General features: G+C 38.9%; 1 protein-coding gene across 7 annotated transcripts in view; it reads left to right on the forward strand.

Annotated features, from left to right (window-relative positions):
- Positions 1-18,839, forward strand: part of Itgb6 (integrin subunit beta 6) — a 127,749-nt gene that overhangs the window by 67,203 nt on the left and 41,707 nt on the right. For all 7 annotated transcript variants that reach the window (XM_070022355.1, XM_070022341.1, XM_070022310.1 and 4 more), the window contains 3 exons: positions 1,481-1,646; positions 2,915-3,076; positions 6,102-6,197. In XM_070022355.1, coding sequence (XP_069878456.1) covers positions 1,481-1,646; positions 2,915-3,076; positions 6,102-6,197 — 424 coding nt within the window. The remainder of the gene's footprint in view (positions 1-1,480; positions 1,647-2,914; positions 3,077-6,101; positions 6,198-18,839) is intronic.

An 18,839-nucleotide genomic window follows, 5' to 3' on the forward strand; every position in this document is an offset into this window, starting at 1 on the left:
GTTGTCTTCAATGCTCTACTAAGAAAGTAGCATGCAAATTTGAGCATTCTGTTGAGAAGAATTTTGATCAAAGAAGGGGCCTTGGTTTCAAGTTCCCATTCTCTGGTGTGAGCCATCTCTAACACCCTGCTTTGCTTTCACAACATGGTCTCCTTCATGACTTAGATTGAAATTTCATTCTACTTTCCAAAAGCATACAGTTCGAGTAAAATAATTACAGCTATCTGGTTAGGGAATAATCTAGCCAACAAAGATAAATTTCTCACAAAAGTATAAAGCTGGCTGCCAGTGGTTCACACTTGTGAACTGGAGGTGGTTCTTCAGTAGACTGAGAACAGAGTTGTAAAACCTTTGTTGTTCCAAGAACCTGACCAGATGAGGGAGGGACCAGAACTAATCAAGGAGATGATTGTCTTGGGACCTATCTGACTATGCCATTCAATGCCAAGTTCCTCCAACCCTGTTGTTCTAGAGTCGGGGGACAGATACATAGGAACAGCTACTATGCACATATCCACTGATGGGAAGAAAATAACAGCCTTACATACATCAATATTCCAGTCCCAGCAAGAGCTATATTAGTGTAAGAGAACCTATAGTCATTTGGATTTGTAGCAGTCAAGTCTCATCATTCACAGTAATCATTTTCTATCACTTTGTCCCAAGGACTGAATATCTAATACTGAATATTGTTCCAAAGGTAAAAAGAGGGCTAGGTTCCTGTGTGCCTCTGGTCACAACATTGTAATTTTTTATGTGGTGTTTTTCTTTAAAGACACATGATTTAATAGTTTTGTTGATCCATTACCATTGAACTTTTAAAGACAAACAGTGCAATTCCTGAAGAAAGTTTGTATCACAAACATATTTTCTACATAAGTTACGCCACAGCCTTTTTGCTCTTAGCAATACTGGACAGGACTTAGTATTAAACTTATGAATCATTTCAAACAGGAAAATCATCACAGTAGAGTTGGACTCCAGCACTAAGAGCCCTGCCATGATTTCTAGGCCTGTGGCAAACAAGGTTGGAGTATAGGAAGGTACAGGGAAGAAGAAAAGTTCTACTGTTATTGTAATACGGGATGAGTCATACTGACAACAGCTTGAGATATCAAAATACAATCAAAGGTAAATAATGGTAGAAGACTTGGGTTGGATAGCAATGTAAAGAAGTAATTATACCTACTGGAATGAGGGAGATCTGATTTCTTTATCTGTCATCTGAGTTTGAAGCAGGGCATGACACACACAGTAAGTTCTAAATGCTAGCCAGCAGGGTCGCACAGAAGACACAGGTGTGAGATGATAATAGTAATCTAAACCAGGAAATTCACAGCCAGCTTACAGGAAGATGTTTCAGATACATTGGATAATAAGTCTAATTAATAGATTAATCTTCATTTGAGGAAATGTTGCTAGGCTACCACATGTATTGGCTATGTCATGCATTATATGTTTTTACATCTTACATTTGCAGTAGTGTTCCATACTTCTGTTTGCCTACGTTTGGGTTCAAGCACATTTTGCCATTGACAAATGATGCTGAAAGATTCAATGAAATCGTGAAGAAACAGAAAATTTCTGCTAATATTGACACGCCTGAGGGTGGATTTGATGCAATTATGCAGGCTGCTGTGTGTAAGGTACACAGGGGTGGGGGATGTTTCACAAATCTACTTTGGAAGGCTTAGCAAATGCTCTTTCCTTTGACAACCATATTTCTATGTTTTATTTATTTCTTAAAACAAAATTTCTGTAAAGCTTTAATTCAATCATGTTGAAATCAGGACTTGCCTGTCTACCATTTGAATAATAAAAAAAACTGTAGTCATGTTAGGAAAATTTAGTATGGACAATAATTGTGTAGAAATCCTTTTCAGAGATTATGATCATTTATTTTTTGGAAAGACAGAATATTATTAAAAAGGGTAATGCATCAAGTCAGTACATACCTATATATATGATAGATATCTATTGTTTTGAACATTCTAAGCAAGTCCTCTACTACTGAGATACATGTGTAGCCCCTGGTTTTGTGATACAGTCTTGTTAAATAGCCCAGGTGGATATTGTCTATTTTGAACTGATAAATCAGCATCAGAAGTCATGTTGCCTCGATAGCATTGTAGGGACCCTGTTCCTTCTTGACTATCTGACAAATATTCAAGAGCATGATTCTTCTGCCTTTAGACAAAGCTGTTTGTGGGAAACAAACATGGATAAAGACCCTGAATGGTAGGAGGATCAAGGAATTAGAGAAAGGAAAAGAAGAAGAAGGCAGGTTGGAAAAGTCAGTAGCTTTTGCCCAGTAGTGTCTGAGCAAGTATTAGTTAGAAGAAAGCACTTTACTAAGATATAGACTATAGTCAATTTCAGTTAGCAGGACCTTGTTATTGTCCTTTGTTTGGTAATTGTTACATTTTACTAGGTTTATAATATTTGAAGGACATCATTAGAAAAAAAATACATGGAAAATGTTGGGAACCACTTTAATGAAAGTAGCTTACTTTGCATTCATTTTATATTGTGTTTTGACTTGTTTTGCTGCAGCTTGCATATGGAATTACCTATGACCTCTCTCATCTCCTCATCTCATTTTTTTCCTAGAGAATTGATAGTGGGGTAGTAAAAATAATTAACTATGCAAAAGGTAAACAAAATACTGCTTGTAGTAGAGCTATTTTTTTCCTAAAACATAAATCATCTGCAAGTGTTATCTAAGAAAAAGCAAATGCCACAGAAAATTTCATGTTGTTAATATATTACCAACTCACAATAGATTTAAAAAGACTAACATAGATAGATCAGCAATATATTACTTGTAATCTGAATGTGTCCATGCAGAATTGATCTGCACTCAGTAAGTACCTGCCTGTCTCCAATGCAGCCTAATTTTTCTTTCTTACGATAGGAAAAAATTGGCTGGCGGAATGATTCACTCCATCTCCTGGTCTTTGTGAGTGATGCTGATTCTCATTTTGGAATGGACAGCAAACTAGCAGGCATTGTCATTCCCAATGATGGGCTCTGTCACTTGGACAATAAGAATGAATACTACATGTCAACTGTCTTGGTATGTATTTTGCACTCAGTACTGTGGTAGGGGCCACACATCGGTTATTGAAGCAACAATGGTTGTCATGCAACAAAAAATAACTTATGTGGGCCATAGGGCTCCCTATTTCATAGGGAAATAGCTAATCAGGCACTGTTTGGTTGATGCTTAGTAACATTTGGTTTATGCTCTGTCCTTTAAAAAAATGCTGCAGCATTTAAAAAAATGAGTTTTGTAAAACAAGGTAAAATTTTCAGAGCTTTTTTCATATTCACAATCTCACCTGGGTGCTATTTTTTTGTACATTATTCCTTCTACCTGGATTAACTTTTCTAGCTGCACAGCTAGACCATTTTAAACACAGCTAAACCATTACCACCCCAGAGAGCCCTCTTTGACCTCTGCTAGCCCCTAGACAATCCTCTGTGGCTCACCCTATAACACAGATGTTTTGCATATCTGTATGTGGAAAAAACATGCTTCCATCTGTCATTTGCTGTTGGGACCAAGTGTTTGGGGCCAAGGTTGCTTTGTGATCTCTGTTTACTGACATCATAGTGCCTAGAACATAGTAGATGCTCACTAATCCATGAAATAGAGTTCTATTATGAAGTCATAACCTGGAGAGGTCATTTTGTCCCTATTTCACAAAGGAGAAATTTTGATTAAAAACCTGAAGGGATCTCTTTAAATATAAAGTTGTAGGAGTATCTATAGGAAAGAGAAAAAATTCTCTCTACAAACTCATAAATTAGTACCATTTTGACCTAAGTTTGTAAAATTAAACATGAATTTTTTTCCTAACTTACTTTTTTGCATGTGTATGACTGTCCTGGAGCTGGAACTCAGGATATGGGCACTTGAGCATTTTTGCTCAAGACTAGTGCTACCACTTGAGCCACAGATCCACTTTTGGCTCTTTTATGGTTAATTATAGATAAGAACTGACTGCCTAGGCTGGCTTTGAACCATGATCCTCAGATCTCAGCCTCCTGTGTAGTTAGTATTACAGGCACAAGCCACATGCACCTTTTTGTTGTTGTTGTTGTTGTTGTTGTTGTTGTCAGTCATGGATCTTGAACTCTGGGCTTGGCACTGTCCCTGAGCTCTTCAACTCAAGGCTATTGCTCTACCACTTGAACTACAATGTCACTTTCAGTTTTCAGTAGTTTATCGGAGGTAATAGTCTCATAGATTTTCTTGCCCAGGCTGGCTTTGAACCACAATCCCCAGATCTCAGCCTCCTGAGTAGCTAGGATTAAAGGCATGAGCCACCATCTCCCAGCTTTGTTTTGATCCATTATATTCTGCAATCATATATATTCTTTAATTACATAGTATACCTTTTCATATTCAACTTATAGTGAGGACAGACACTTTTAAGTCTTTTAGCCAATGATGGGTATAAAACTGAGAAATGGACCCTTTTTTCATTGTTATTTTCTTTCAATTTTTCAAATGCCTCAAAATAAACATCTTAAAAATAAGAAGATCATAAAACAAACATTGTCTAACATGACCTTCTCATATAATGAATGATCACTTCATTCTTGCTAATAAATTCTTCTACATGGCCAGAGCCAGGACTATTGCAATGCCTTTGGGTCCTTGGAGCATTGCCTGTCCACCCAAAGCCATGCCAGAATCCTGAGGCCACAATAAATAGGGCATGTTTCCAAGATAGTTGTGAGACTCAAACTCACAGATCTTATTTAAATAGAAAATCACATTTGGTATGGGCTGGGTGTAACACTGGCTCTGCCCACACTGCAGAAGACAGGTACAGGAATGAAGGAGACAGCGGGCACTGTGGCTTCAGGGTGAAGAGAGCTTCAAGTTTGAGCAATTGGAAAGCAGAGTTAGCTGAGCATGTCACTTAACTTAAAAAAACACTGATGTTTTTACTAATAAAGACCCAAATGTGATTAAAAGTATGAATTTCTCTCAACTTGGCCCTTATAGCTTACAAAGAATTTAGACAAAAACAATTAGTTGTGATAAGAACATAGGAACACCCTGTATTCCTGTATGAGGAGGCTATTTTCATCAGTGTCCCTCCATTTTATCTGAATTCCGTCATAAGCAGCGCATTCTTAGTTTAATTAGTTTCAGGCTCCTCCGTTATGTGTATTTTACCCAATATCCTCATTAGGATTCTCAAGGCAACTGTTCCTCTCAATATCATCTAAGAAAAATCCTGTCCATCTTCAAGTCTGATAATTAATGATTTATTTTTGAAAAATATATCACTTAGGATTGACTATGTTTTTAAATTTATCACAACGATTGAAAGGCAATACTTTTCAACTGTCCTATAAGAGTAAAACAGGGCCCTCCAAAACCAATTATGACATTAAAAAGCCAAGGAGACTAAACTCATGAGTATAGAAATGTTTCAAATAAAGTGTTATCCATCACAGATCGCCCCTTCCTCAACCTTCACGGGACTTCATCCAATTCCAGGAAGAGTTTCAGAGCAACTGAAGCCACCTCAGTCACATATATCATAGTCTAACTGCCCTTCCCTCTATTATAACATTCTTCTCTGCTGACCAGTGGTGCTTAGAGAAGAAATGTTCCTCTATCCTTGAAAACATGATAACACTATAAGTCTTGAAATAAATATCAAGTGTCCTGCTTAGAAATGAGATAACACATGCACCACATCGCCAGAAACTGACTCTTAGCACTTGAATTTAAGAGCTTTAAGAAATAATAAACCAAATGGGTAAAAAATAGGAACTGTGTATTTGCTTACTTAGAGATAGATACAGTCAGGCTTGTGAGCACTGAAATGCACAATGCAGTAAGATGTCTTCGAAATAACAATCTTTATTTTATATTCTTTTTGTTTGTTTGTTTCACAAATAGAATATTTTTTTTTATTTGTGAACATACTGTACAGAGGGGTTACAATTACATGGGCAGGATAATGCGTACATTTCTTACCAAGCATTGCAGCCTCCTCCTTTTGTTTACCCTTCACGTCCTTATTTTATATTCTTTTCTTAAGATGATATTTAAATCTATATATTAATTCTAGGAATATCCAACCATTGGACAACTTATTGACAAACTTGTACAAAACAATGTGTTACTGATCTTTGCTGTCACCCAAGAACAAGTTCGTTTATATGAGGTAAGCAATCAAATTTTGGGAAATTCCTCCAAGAAGATTATGTGTCGTGAAACTGACATTCATCCTGTCACTTTAATGCATGGGCAGGCCACTAGATAACCATTAATACATACCTAATGTACTAGGCACATGGCAAAATGGACTCATATACTGCTTGCATTTTAAATAACAAACATTAAGATACAAAAGAGGTAAGGGAAGATATAGTAAGAGTGCAAAAACAAGTTATGGAAATAAGGAAGGCAACTATGAAGAGAGGACCACTTACCTGGAAAAAAATTAATCTATCTCTTCTTGAACTATTTCATATGATGAGGACAGAGTTAATAGAGAACAGAGAGAAGAACAAGAGTGAGCAGAGAATTGACTTTAAGTAGTTGACATTTTTAAATTAAATGAATAGGAAAGAGTAGAGACACAATATACTGAGTAGACTGTAAAAATTTTAAGCTTGCTAAATTTTACTTATAGTTTATGTTTTTGGATGGAAGTATTCATTGTGTAAATGGATTATTTCATTAGATGAAATGATACTTGTAAAATACCATATAAACTGTAAAACATTTCCACAAAGATTTCTATGGTTTCTTTCCAATCTAAGAAAAACAGTACGTTAAACTGTTACAAATTGAGGTGCTAGCAAGTGACCTCCTCCTCCTCCTATTCTGTAGTTGCACCAGGAAGCAAGAAATATTTAGCATGTGCCTTAGAAAACAGAGAGAAATTAAATTGCCCGTGCCTTGTATGCCTAAGTGTCCGATACTCTTAAATTTAGAATCTGGTCACCTGTTCCTTTTGAAAGGACCTCTTAATTTGCTTGGAAAGCCTGAGATTATGTCTCAGAAGGCTTTGATTAAATTCACTCACTGCTAAGGAGAAGGCAGCCCAAGAACCAGCATCAGGTTGAGTTAAAAGGACCAAGAAGGAGATGAGATCTTGAATTGTTAATGGGAGTTTTCCCAGGTGAGATTGCCTTCTGCTGTTAGCCAAGGAAGTCCCTTGCAATCAAGCTCCATATTCAGGCTTTTGTTCTGTTCAGAGACCCATATGGGGTCACCTGATCTAAGCACTTTCTTAAGGCTTTTAGTATGTGATACTCCTTTCCATTGATTTTTAAGTGTAGTGTTGCAATGAAGATTTTTTAAGACCCCAAATATACAATAGTGAGTTTATTCTGCTTTGATCCTTAAGGCTAAAGTGAGAGGACCCAGGGGTCATAACATTTCTTCCCTAACAGATTTTGGCATAGAGGGGGCAAAGGGAGCTACGTAGAACTTGTCTTCAAAACGATCCTGCAGTGATTCATGCCTATTCATCAGCTATTCAGGAGGCTGAGATCTGAGCCAGCTCAGGCAGGAAATCTATGACACTCTTACCTCCAATTAACAACCAAAAAACCAGAAATAGTGCTGCGGCTCACTTGGTAATGCCCTAGCCTTGAGCAAAAAAGCTAAGTGACAGTGGTCCAGGCCTTGAGTTCAAGCCCCAATACCAGCATACACCACACACACACACACACACACACACACACACACACACACACACACACACACTCACACACAGAGTCTGGAGAACACAATTGATGATCATGAACGTGAATTCCCATGATTCACTTCAGTAATTGTCTTTAAGATTCACAACTCATTTATTCTCTTAGCCAAAATAGCCATTAAGAAAAGACAGAGGATGATGAAAAATAACTATGTGGAAAAGCAGAATCTGTTGTGTTGAAGCTAGTTGCATCCATAGTTTCACTGTTGCAAAAAAAAAAATCATTTCCAAAGAAAGCACCAGATTAAAGCCTGTCTCTAGTATCACAGCAGGACATTTATTTTGCCTGCCTACTAATCTCATTATGAGGTAAATTTATGTTCTGTCATGATCTGTGGTCATTGCCATCCAGGCTCCACTAAATTCAAAGGGACATTTTCTGGGAGCCACGTGGCAGAGCAGGTCAGCAGCCCACTCTGTGACTGGTTGTTTCATTCTTTTATTTTTATTCTGATGGGCTCATCATTCCATCTGCATTAGTGGGGCCAGGCAGCAGCCTGGTCTACAGATAATGACAGCAACATTACACTTCCCTAAAGGTTTCACGCAGCAGGAAAATGCTGATCTCTTGTTTTATTGATAATGAAAACTGAAAATAGACCAATAATGGCCTCTGTTGCCTTTCCATTTAAATCTCTTAGAAGGAGCCCTGTGTGTGCTGGAGGCTTATGCAACCTGATGTTTGGGTAGCTGTGTTATCAGGAGCCTAACAACCAAAGAATCATTGAAAAATAAAACCAGTGATAGGATAAATAAAACAACTAAGTGGTGAGAGCTCATGGAAATTCCAGAAGGCAAATTATTCGCCTGAGTTATATGCTAAGCATCGTGTGTGCCTGCACAGCAGGCAGGGATGGGTGAGGTTCAATGGCGGCTCTGTCTTGCAGCAAATAAGATTGATGTTATCTGCTCGTGGAGCCCAGGACAAATGACTGTTGTTTCAGTAATTTTGGCAAAGATGGTCTGGACTGCCCAGGTGTGCAGTGCTTCTGCATGCTGTTGGAACAATGGAAAGGGTCCAGTAAGCACTTTTGCCTTCAATTTAATATGACTACCCTGTGCACCCTAGACTCACAAACAAGTGATTTGGAGCAAACTTATTATTATGAATGGTTGCCTGTTTGTCCAATTATAGGGTTTAAAAGATAATGATAGATAATTGACTGAGCAGTAAGTAGTATATTATACTCTAGGGCTAAATACCATTTTAAATCAAGATTCAGTTACTCAAGTTAAAAAAGTAAGTTTATACCTCATCTCTTGTTTTAAAACATTTATTGCTAATTTACATTAAGATAACATGAGGCTACTAAACTGTAACTCTTTGATTTGACTAGTCTCCCTTTCTCAGTTAGATATAAAGGGCTGGGGGTTGGGGAGAGCAATTAAATCTGTTTTCTTTATTACATTATCAACTCATGTTAGTAGTCAAGTTGGGTTATTTGCAAAATGTTGTAACATTCTCTATCTTTTCAAAATGTCCATGTCTGATGGGAAGAGATGAGACTTTTGTGAAGTTAGCAGTGATAATAATTTATGTGACCCTTTACTTATGACAGGATGCTGAAATACAACCATTAGAAAGCAAACACAAAGTCCATTGTAACATACACGTCCAGTTATTCATTAACATCTGTAGATACTAACTGATATTCTCTGTGGTTACTGGGACAGAGTCATGGGTCTAAAATATAGGGAAAGAGGTATAATCAGGTTTCAATACCACCAAAAGGCCCTTTCCCCTCGAGACAAAAACCCAGTTATGAGACACATATATAATGATAGATGATTATGATGATGAAAACAGAGATAGAGAGACATGATACAGACATGGGCATATGTAAATAAAGACAATAGGGATATAGATACAGACATTTATTTGAGTAAGAACACTGGACCTTGTGGTTGCTAGGCAGGATCTACCACTTGAGCCACATGCCAGACCACTGGTTTTTGAGGAGAATTGTGATCTTGCACATCTTCCTGCTAATTTTCATTATAGTGTATTTTTAGGAAATCTTTATTTATTTATTTATTTTTGGTTGGTTGTGGGGCTTGAACTCTGGGCCTGGGCGCTATCCCTCAGCTCTTCAGCTCAAGGCGAGCGCTCTACCACTTGAGCTACAGTGCCACTTCTGGTTTTCTGGTGATTTATTGGAGATAGGAGTCTCAGGGTCTTTCTTGCCTGGGCTGGCTTTGAACTGTGATCCTCACATCTCATCCTCCTGAGTAGCTAGGATTACAGGCGTGAGCCACTGGTGCCCTGCTAGGAAATATTTATTGAATGAATAAAGAAATACAATCTTTCTTAAAATATTGAAATAAATCTTAAAATTAGGAACTTGAATTCTGTGTGACAAATGCCTGCCCAAACTGAGGAAGCCCAGGCATGCAGAGCAGGTGGAGACACACCTGGCCTTTGCTGGAGTCCTGTGTAACCCAGGCTGCCCCTTTTTTCATGTTCCACCCTGGACCAGATGATACAGAAGGCAACCCTGGGTCTTAAGACCAAGCTGTTGAGAATATGGCTCACACTGGATAGAAGCTTCCATTTTCTCAGAAATCAATGACACATTTTTATGTCTCCTATTCTTCTTCTGTTGAGCTTTCCACCATAGACAGGGACAACATACTAGAAATTGGACTCCTTGCTCTGTGCTAGACTGTTTGATTATTGTTTAGTTGTACAATGTTTTTGCTAAGAGAGATTTTAAAAACATCAATTTGCTCCAGTGGATATCCTTTCATCTTTCCAGCCTGATTTTTCTTTTTTTATTGTAAAAGTGATGTACTGAGGGGCTACAGTTACATAAGTAAAGTAATAAGTACATTTCTTTTTGAAGTGTTACCCCTCCCTCATTGTTTCCCTCTTTCTCTCTCCCTACTCCCCCACCCTGCGCAACTTCTAAAGTGTCTAGAGTCTAGTGAGTATTGTTATTACAAGGGTTTTATAAAATGAAAGGACAGCATCCCATGACCTCCAGTTTTTAACAATCGAAGACTCAGCCAGGGAAATGAGGAATTACCATAAATTCCAATGATCTCCATAATAAAGTTTAGTGAGCTGTATGGATGTTTAATTCAGTGCCTAATCTATGAAGTTGTCCCTGTCCTCTCAATCTTTTCTTGTGACATCACTTGGGATGAAAAATAATTTCTGGGTCATGAGATATCTCCATAGAGTTAATAAATTGTTCTTAATTCAAGTGCAGTGGAAAAGATATTGACTGATGATCTGGGAAAAGTGAAGAGACCCAGCTCCTGCACTTTCCCCATTAAAGAGAACTTCCCTCAGACAGGGATTTGGAACTAAAACTCACATCTTCAGATTATCAAACATAGTTGCTAATGAATAAATCCCAACCGTAAAAGAACATCAGTAGTTATCCCTTAAATCACACATGATGCTTTGATGATTTCCTCCTAAGAATTTAAAGCTTCACATTCAGAAAATAAATACAGAAATAGTACAGAAATCAGGCGTTCAAGTGATGCTGTCTTACCTGCCCCATCCCACAAACATACACTGAGTATTCACTAATGAGCCTAAAAACCAGGAGGAGACTACTTTAGATACCGTTTCTAAAGAGAGATCCCATGGCAGAGTCTGATAGAGTAGCCAGAATCTGTGTCTGGCTGTGTTCTTTCCATTCACCATCTTGGCTATAAGGGGTAACAATGAAACTACTTTCAATGTTAATAGGATAGTAATGTTGGACCAAGTTCTCCACTGTATAGGGATGAAACCAAGGGCCAGAAATGGTTTGTAACAATGACTATGATAATAATAGGGAAGAGAACCTGGAGATTAAGTTTGTTTGTTTGTTTGTTTGTTTGTTTGTTTGTTTTTTGTCGGTCATGGGGCCTGAACTCTGGGCCTGGGCACTGTACCTCAGCTCTTCAGCTCAAGGCTAGCACTCTACCACTTGAGTCACAGCACCACTTCTGGCTTTTTCTGCTTATGTGGTGCTGAGGAATTGAACCCAGGGCCTCATGCAGGCCAGGCAAGCACTCTATCACTGAGCCACCTTCTCAGCTCAAGATTAAGAAAGTGTATACACCCATTTTCTCAATCTACCTCTTTTTGATGGGTTTAGAATTCAAATAGCAAAGCAAGTTGTATGTGAGGGCCAAGATCTGGATCCAGATAATCTGAGTCCCTGCTCTCAATCCACTCTGATAAAAAACAGTCAGTGCTGGAATGCTAATTCTGAACTAGATTGCCAGCAACCAGCCTTTTCAATAAAGTCATCAACTTTAAAGTCATTCTAAAAAGCATAGAGCCCAAGGGTAGAGCAGAGCTGCCTGACAGATGAACTAATAAATGAATTCCTTTAAATGCCAGAGCCCTTCAACACAAGAACACAGTTGACCTAGGATCCTTTACTTTGGCTGTGAATTTGAATGAAAAGAGTCATCAAAACATATGCAGACTTGAGAAGAGAGACCTTCGATTCTGTCCTGTGTATCACTCAGTCTCTAGGTGATAAGAACCACTAGCTATAGAACAGGAAGCATTATGTCAGTGGCCACCTATGTAAAACTATAGTCACCCCACCCCACCCCCGGTTCCAATCAAAGGAGAAAATGGGGACATGAGGTCTGATAAACATTATTGGTTAACTAAGATGATATAGCTGAAATATACAGAAAGTAGAATAATATAATGAACACCACATTCCTACTGCCAACTTTTCTCATATCTTAATACTTTGCCACCAAATCTGTTCATATATTTTAATGTATGAAAGCATTCTATGTACAGCTGTCCAGTTTGGTTCCCCTCTTTCTTTCCATAGACTTAACCAGTATCTTGAACTTACTGTTCATCATGCTCACAATTCATTTTGGGGCTGTTAAAAATGTGTACAATTCATGAATAATTAGTACTTGTGGTTTACCAACTTAATTTCATGCAGCACACATCGTTTCTACAACTGGCTTTGTGTATCATTTGAAGGTCTAGGCCAGTCATTTCCAACTTTAACAAATGATTAATAGTGAGAAGAGGGAAATTACCATTAATTCCAGTTGTTTGAGGTTTTGTGAATTATATTTTCTTATTACGACAAAATATACATAACATAAATTGCACCTTTTTAACCAGTTCTGTGGTAACAGCACAATTGGATTGTAGCCCTCAGCATTAGGCTGAGCCATGTAGATAAGAATCTCTTTACATGGCCCTGCCTACTGTTATACTATTACAATGAACCTGGAAAGGCCTTGTGTTTCTCCTGTAACTGAGGATCTGGGTCACTTCTAGCTGTGTGGCATCACTGGTGTGGCATCACTGATATGGCCTTGTGCATTCTTATATTTCTCAGTCAAGGATCGTGATTTACAGTGAAGTCCTAGGGCCACAGGGAAATGGCATCATCAAAAAGTTACTGACTCTGTCCCAGTGGATTTCCAAGGAAATTGAATCAGTAGCTCTTCCAGCAGAAATGTAGTGGGGAAGTGTGACCAAAACAAAACTTTAAGCTACTCTTTTTATGGATACAAAACTAACAAATGTCATTTTGGAAAAAAAACAAAAAAAGGAGGGGGGTAGAATACTCAGAGACCCAATAAAGGTCATTCATAAACTCATTCCTCAGACATAAGTAATCATTGTGGACATTTTAGCACAAATCTTCCCTGTCTTTTTCTTTGCATGTATTTGCATATCTTAGCATAATCAGCATACATATTAAGCATGTTCAAATTTTTTAATGAGTTTACATATTTACATTCCTTAGAGAAGGCATAAAAATTAAATTATTATATTTAGTTATGCATCAATCACTTCTAGTAACAAGAATAACATTAAATGGAGTCGAGGTCATCCTACAAAATTCTGAGCCTAGAGCTGCCACACTTTTATGACATCTAACTTAAAATTTAAAAAACTCTCACTCCCCACCGCCAGTCCCAAGCAAAGTACATTTCCAGTTCATCCCTTCTTTTTCGCAGTCCTAAGACTTGTGGTTACTTTCTCGTATGTTCATATTTCATCTTTCATACAACCAAGCCATTTTTCATTTCCCTTTATTTCCTTCTTTTTTTGAAGTACTAGGATTTGAACACCTGCTAGACATGTGCTTTACCAATTGAGCTATGCTCTTTTTTTTTTTTTTTTTTTTTTTTTTTTGGGTCCGGTCGTGGTGCCTGAACTCTGGGCTGGGCGCTGTCCCTCAGCTCTTCAGCTCAAGGCTAGCGCTCTACCACTTGAGCCACAGCGCCACATCCGGCTTTTTACTTTTTGCTTATGTGGTGCTGAGGAATCGAACCCAGGGCCTTGAGCATGCAAGGCAAGCGCTCTACCACTGAGCCACCTTCCCAGCCCGTTGAGCTATGCTCTTAACCCTTAGTTATTTTCCAAATTAAGTCTTATACTTTTTTGCCTAGGTCACCTTAGACCACAGTCCTCCAATCTAGGCCTCTGGCAAAGAGAGATGATAAGAGTGCCCATCACACCCAGTCTATTGGTTGAGAAGGCAATTGCACTAAATTTTTAACTAGGCTGGCTTCGAAATCTTTCTGTTTCTGACCCCAAAGTAGTTGATGTTACAGATGTACACCACTATGCCAGGTAGTATCTATTTTCTTATTCCTCAAACTGTCCCTTTGCTGAGGATTCTCACAGCTACAAGCAAGCATTTGGACTGCCAAATGCTTAAGGATGTAGGGTTACCTTGCCCCCACGCTCTCTCTGGGTTCTACAGAAAGAAGTGGGAAGAAGCACAGCTGTGTTTACAGAAAGTCACCCCAGTTTGACTGCCATGAAGAATTTAGCTTCAGCAAAGCACTTTCCTCATGGCAAAGAGTCTTCAAGTCATGTAGGCATCAACATTTGCGCACAAACTACATTGATGGCCCTATATATTTAATGTCATTCTCAAATATGCTACAAGGGGCTAACATTAATTATAACATAATTTTATTGAACCTGCAATATTAAATTCTCAAAAAGTAAAGAAAAATTTCAAAAACCATTTATTGAAATTGATTCATTATTCATTAATTAGCTATTTATTCTATTTGCTATTTATTAACCCTGGGATTGGCACACTTATTCCATAGAATTGGGAAATTGTATGCCTAATCTAGACTAGGGGTGTGACTTAAGTAGAAGATTTCCTGTCTAACAAGCAAAACCTCTAATCTAGAAAAAATCCAATTTAATTTGCATTTTAAATAAACAAGAACTGTTTAGCATAAATATGACCCACGAGATAGTAAGGATATACTTACACTAAAAAGTCTTCCTGGTTTTGCGGGGCGGGGGAGGGGGATGTTATTTTTTATCTGGTAGCCTAGCAGATATGGTCAGATAGTACTGTAAGTATGGTGGACCATGCCATCTCTGTCAGAACTACACACTTCTACCATTTATTTAGGAAGAATTACCTAGTACAAGTAAACAAATGTATGTAGCTTTTACAGAATGTAAAATGTACAAGACATGGCTGCTGATATCTATCTTCATTCATTTATTCATTCACTCATTCTATGTTCTCTGTACATACCAAGTCTGAATTAGGTGTTAAGGAAATCAAGAATAACAGTCTCTGTTTTGTCATCTTTGGATTTGTTAGTGGGGAGGGGCAGAGGATATAGTGAGTACAAATAATCAGGTCTGACTTCTGATGACATTATCAAGGAAATAGAAAAAGAGTGAGTGTGTGGTCCTGGATAATAATTAAGAGGAGAGAATAAGACCTTCCTTAGATAGAATCTTCAGAGAGGACTCTATATTTTATGTATTTATTATATTTTCTCTATGAGTACTGGGGTTAGGAACTGAACTCAAGGCCTCAGCACTGTTTCTTAAGCTTTTTTTTTTTTTTTGCTCAAGGCTGATGTTCTGCCATTTGAACCTCAGCTCTACTTCTGGCTTTTTGCTGTTTAATTGGAAATAAGAGTTTCACAGACTTACCTGCCTTCAAACCTCAATCTTCAAATCTTAGTTTTGAGAGTAGATAGAAATACAAGCCTAATCCACCAGTGCCCAGCCTAGGACTACTTGTAAGAAATGATGGTGAGGGAGGATAGCTCAAATGGTAGAATGCTTGTCTAGCATTCAAGACCCTGTGTTCAACCCTCAATATTGCAACAAAAATTTGGGGCAACCTGAAGGTTGACAGGTATCAAGAAGGGAAGGCAAATGCAAAGGCCCTAGAGCCACAAATGACTGGAGATCCTTCAATCTGAAAATCTTTAAAAAGCCAGTTGACTTGGAATGAACTGAACTCAATGGGAATAGAGTGGGAGAGGAAGGCTGAAAGCATATCCTTCAATCTTGAAAACAAAGGTAGATGCGCCGTGCTATTCCATAGACAGCGGATATTCAAAAAATACTCATTTTTTGTCAGTTGTGGGACTTGAATTCAGGGCTTGGGCACTGTCCCTGAGCTTTCTTGCTCAAGGCTATCACTAGCACTTTACATTTTGAGCCACAGCTCTACTTCTGGTTTTCTGGTGGTTAATTTGAGATAAGAATCTCATGGACTTTCTTAGGTAGGCTGGCTAAGAATCTTTATATCTTTACAATCTTTATATCTCAGCCTCCTGAGTAGCTAGGATTACAGGCAAAAAAACACCACTTTTGGAGCATAGATGTCACCAATGTATGACAGGCTGAAAATACCATATGAACTATGAACATACAGGTTTAACATCATATTGCCTTTTTTTCCCCTAAATCACAGACTGTTCTGTAGCAATAGTACACAAACTTTGTGGCTTAGTAGAATTGCCTAAGGAATGTTTTGAATGACTCAATGTCCCAGCAATTGTCCTGATCCAATTAAATCAGCAGCTCTGGGGCTGGGATTCAGACATCAGTATTTTTTTTTAAGCTGCTATGGTGTATCCAGTCACCAGGGAGCTTGCTATTGTGAAGACTGATTCAAGAGGCGTGGGCTAAGGCCTGAGATTCTGCATTTCTCTCAAGCTCTGAGAAGATGTTGATGCTGCCAACCCACCCACATTACTGGAGCATTGAGAGCATTAGCAGTCACTGCACATACACCTGCTTGTGATTTCTCATCACCTTCCTGCTAGTCATCCTTCAAAGCAGCATTACCTGTCCTTGCCCTGTAAAGCACACAGAATGCTACTGCTGCCGGGATCATTTCCCATTTGCAAAGGACTTTCTAAAAGGCTTGGGGACTGCCATTCCCCAGCAACAGTGTTCAATCCCTCCCCAAAGGCGGGCTAATCTTATTAAGAGAAGATCTGAAGTATCCTTAGGAACAAATAGTCAATGCAGCCTCTTTGTTCTCTGGGTCTCCATTCTCCACTGCCTCTGTGTGCATCTGTTTGTCTCAGACTAGTCATGCACCATAGGTCCATTCGTCTTCTCTTATCACTCTGTTACTGCTGCTGAGCACTCGTTCAACTGTGCTCCACAGCTTCCGGGCTGACAAGATAATTACATTCCTCGCAGACAGCGAGAAAGACAGGTAGTTCTCAAAAGTTCCGAAGCTGACTACCTAGTCATTGCTGGTACAGACTTCAAGATCAAGCACCTGATCTAATTAGCACACTCCCATCCTACCTGCTTGCCTGTGGAATGCTAACCACTGAAAGCCGGAAGGCAAAGCAGATATCCTGCAAGCCAGAGACAGACAGCCACACTACCATTCTGCCAGAAACAATTACATATTCTTTTTGGAATCTTTCGGTGTCCTAGTAACACAGTAAGCCTGGGGGTAAATTTTTGCTTGATAGTGGGAGCCCTGCATTTACCAGTAATGAGCATGAGAACTAAGGAAATAAAACCCCACAAGATGGAGAGACCTCACGGGAAAAAAGCCTTGTGATTACCTTTTGAAGGAGTCACTGTAGCAAGCCCAACCCACATCAGCTCTGGAGGAAGAAATGGCTCCACAGAAGAAAGGCTTCAGCAGCAAAGCACTGTTTTCCTTTGACCAGATACACAGCACAGCACAGCCCCTTGGAATTTCTTTTTCCTGCATAGGTGCTTGTGCTACTAACTACATTGCCTTTAAGATACAGCTTTTGAGTTTGAAAGACATGACAGCCACAACCAAGTCCTTTTTCTTTCTTCTTTTCTCTGTCTTGAGCTAGAAAAATATTGTATCATAATGGAGTCCCCAACAACATGGAAGGTATCATTCATTGTCTTTCTAAGAAGACTCATTGTCATTTGCTGCTGGCCTTTAAACCAGTTCTTCCCCCTACAGCCTGGTAGTAAACAGTGAGCCCCAGCCTGGAGTCAGGATCTGCCCTACTATTTACACACCTCTGTCTAAGTAGGGCATTCACCTGTCCATTTTAAAGCTGGAACATAAAGTTAAAGAAATCAGAAGATCCAGGTGCTGATGGCTCTTGCCTGTAATCCTAGCTACTCAGGAGGCTAAGTCAAACCCCAAGTCCCAGTTCCAACACAAAAGAAAAATAAAAGAAAAAAAGGAATTAGAAGAGGGGCTGAGAAAGTGGCTCAGTGGTAGAGCGCTTGCCTTGCATGCATGAGGCCCTGGGTTCGATTCCTCAGCACCACATAAGCAAAAAGAAAAAAGCCAGAAGTGGTGCTGTGGCTCAACTGGTAGAGTGCTAGCCTTGAGCTGAAGAGCTGAGGGACAGCGTTCAGGCCCAGAGTTCAGGCCCCATGACCAGACCCCCCCCCCAAAAAAAAAAAAAAAAAAAAACAAAAAAGGAATTAGAAGATTGCTAGCCTTGTATATGGATCTCATCATATTCCTGAAAAAAGATTCATTGAAGATCAAATTCTACAATTCTACAGATGTAACCTTATTTGGAACTAGGGTCATTTCAGATTCCATTAGTTAGCTTACCATGAGCTCACATGTATGTAAGGTAGACCTTTAGTCTAGCACAACTGATATTTTCATATGAAGATCAGAGATACAAACAGGAAGCAAGAAGACCAGATGACAATGGAGTCAGAGGTTAGAAGATGCATCCACAGTCTAAGGACCACCAAAGATTGCCATCATTGCAGAAAACAGAAAGAGGCAAGAAACCAGAAAGAGGGAGCCAGACCTTGCCACACCCTGACATCAGACTTCACAACTGCTAGTCCCAATAAACTGTAGAGAGCCACGCAGCAGGTGGCACCTT

This window comes from Dipodomys merriami, unplaced genomic scaffold (assembly GCF_024711535.1).
Source record: "Dipodomys merriami isolate MVZ:Mamm:240054 unplaced genomic scaffold, mDipMer1.0.p SCAF_1, whole genome shotgun sequence".
In the NCBI taxonomy this organism is placed as follows: Eukaryota; Metazoa; Chordata; class Mammalia; order Rodentia; family Heteromyidae; genus Dipodomys; species Dipodomys merriami.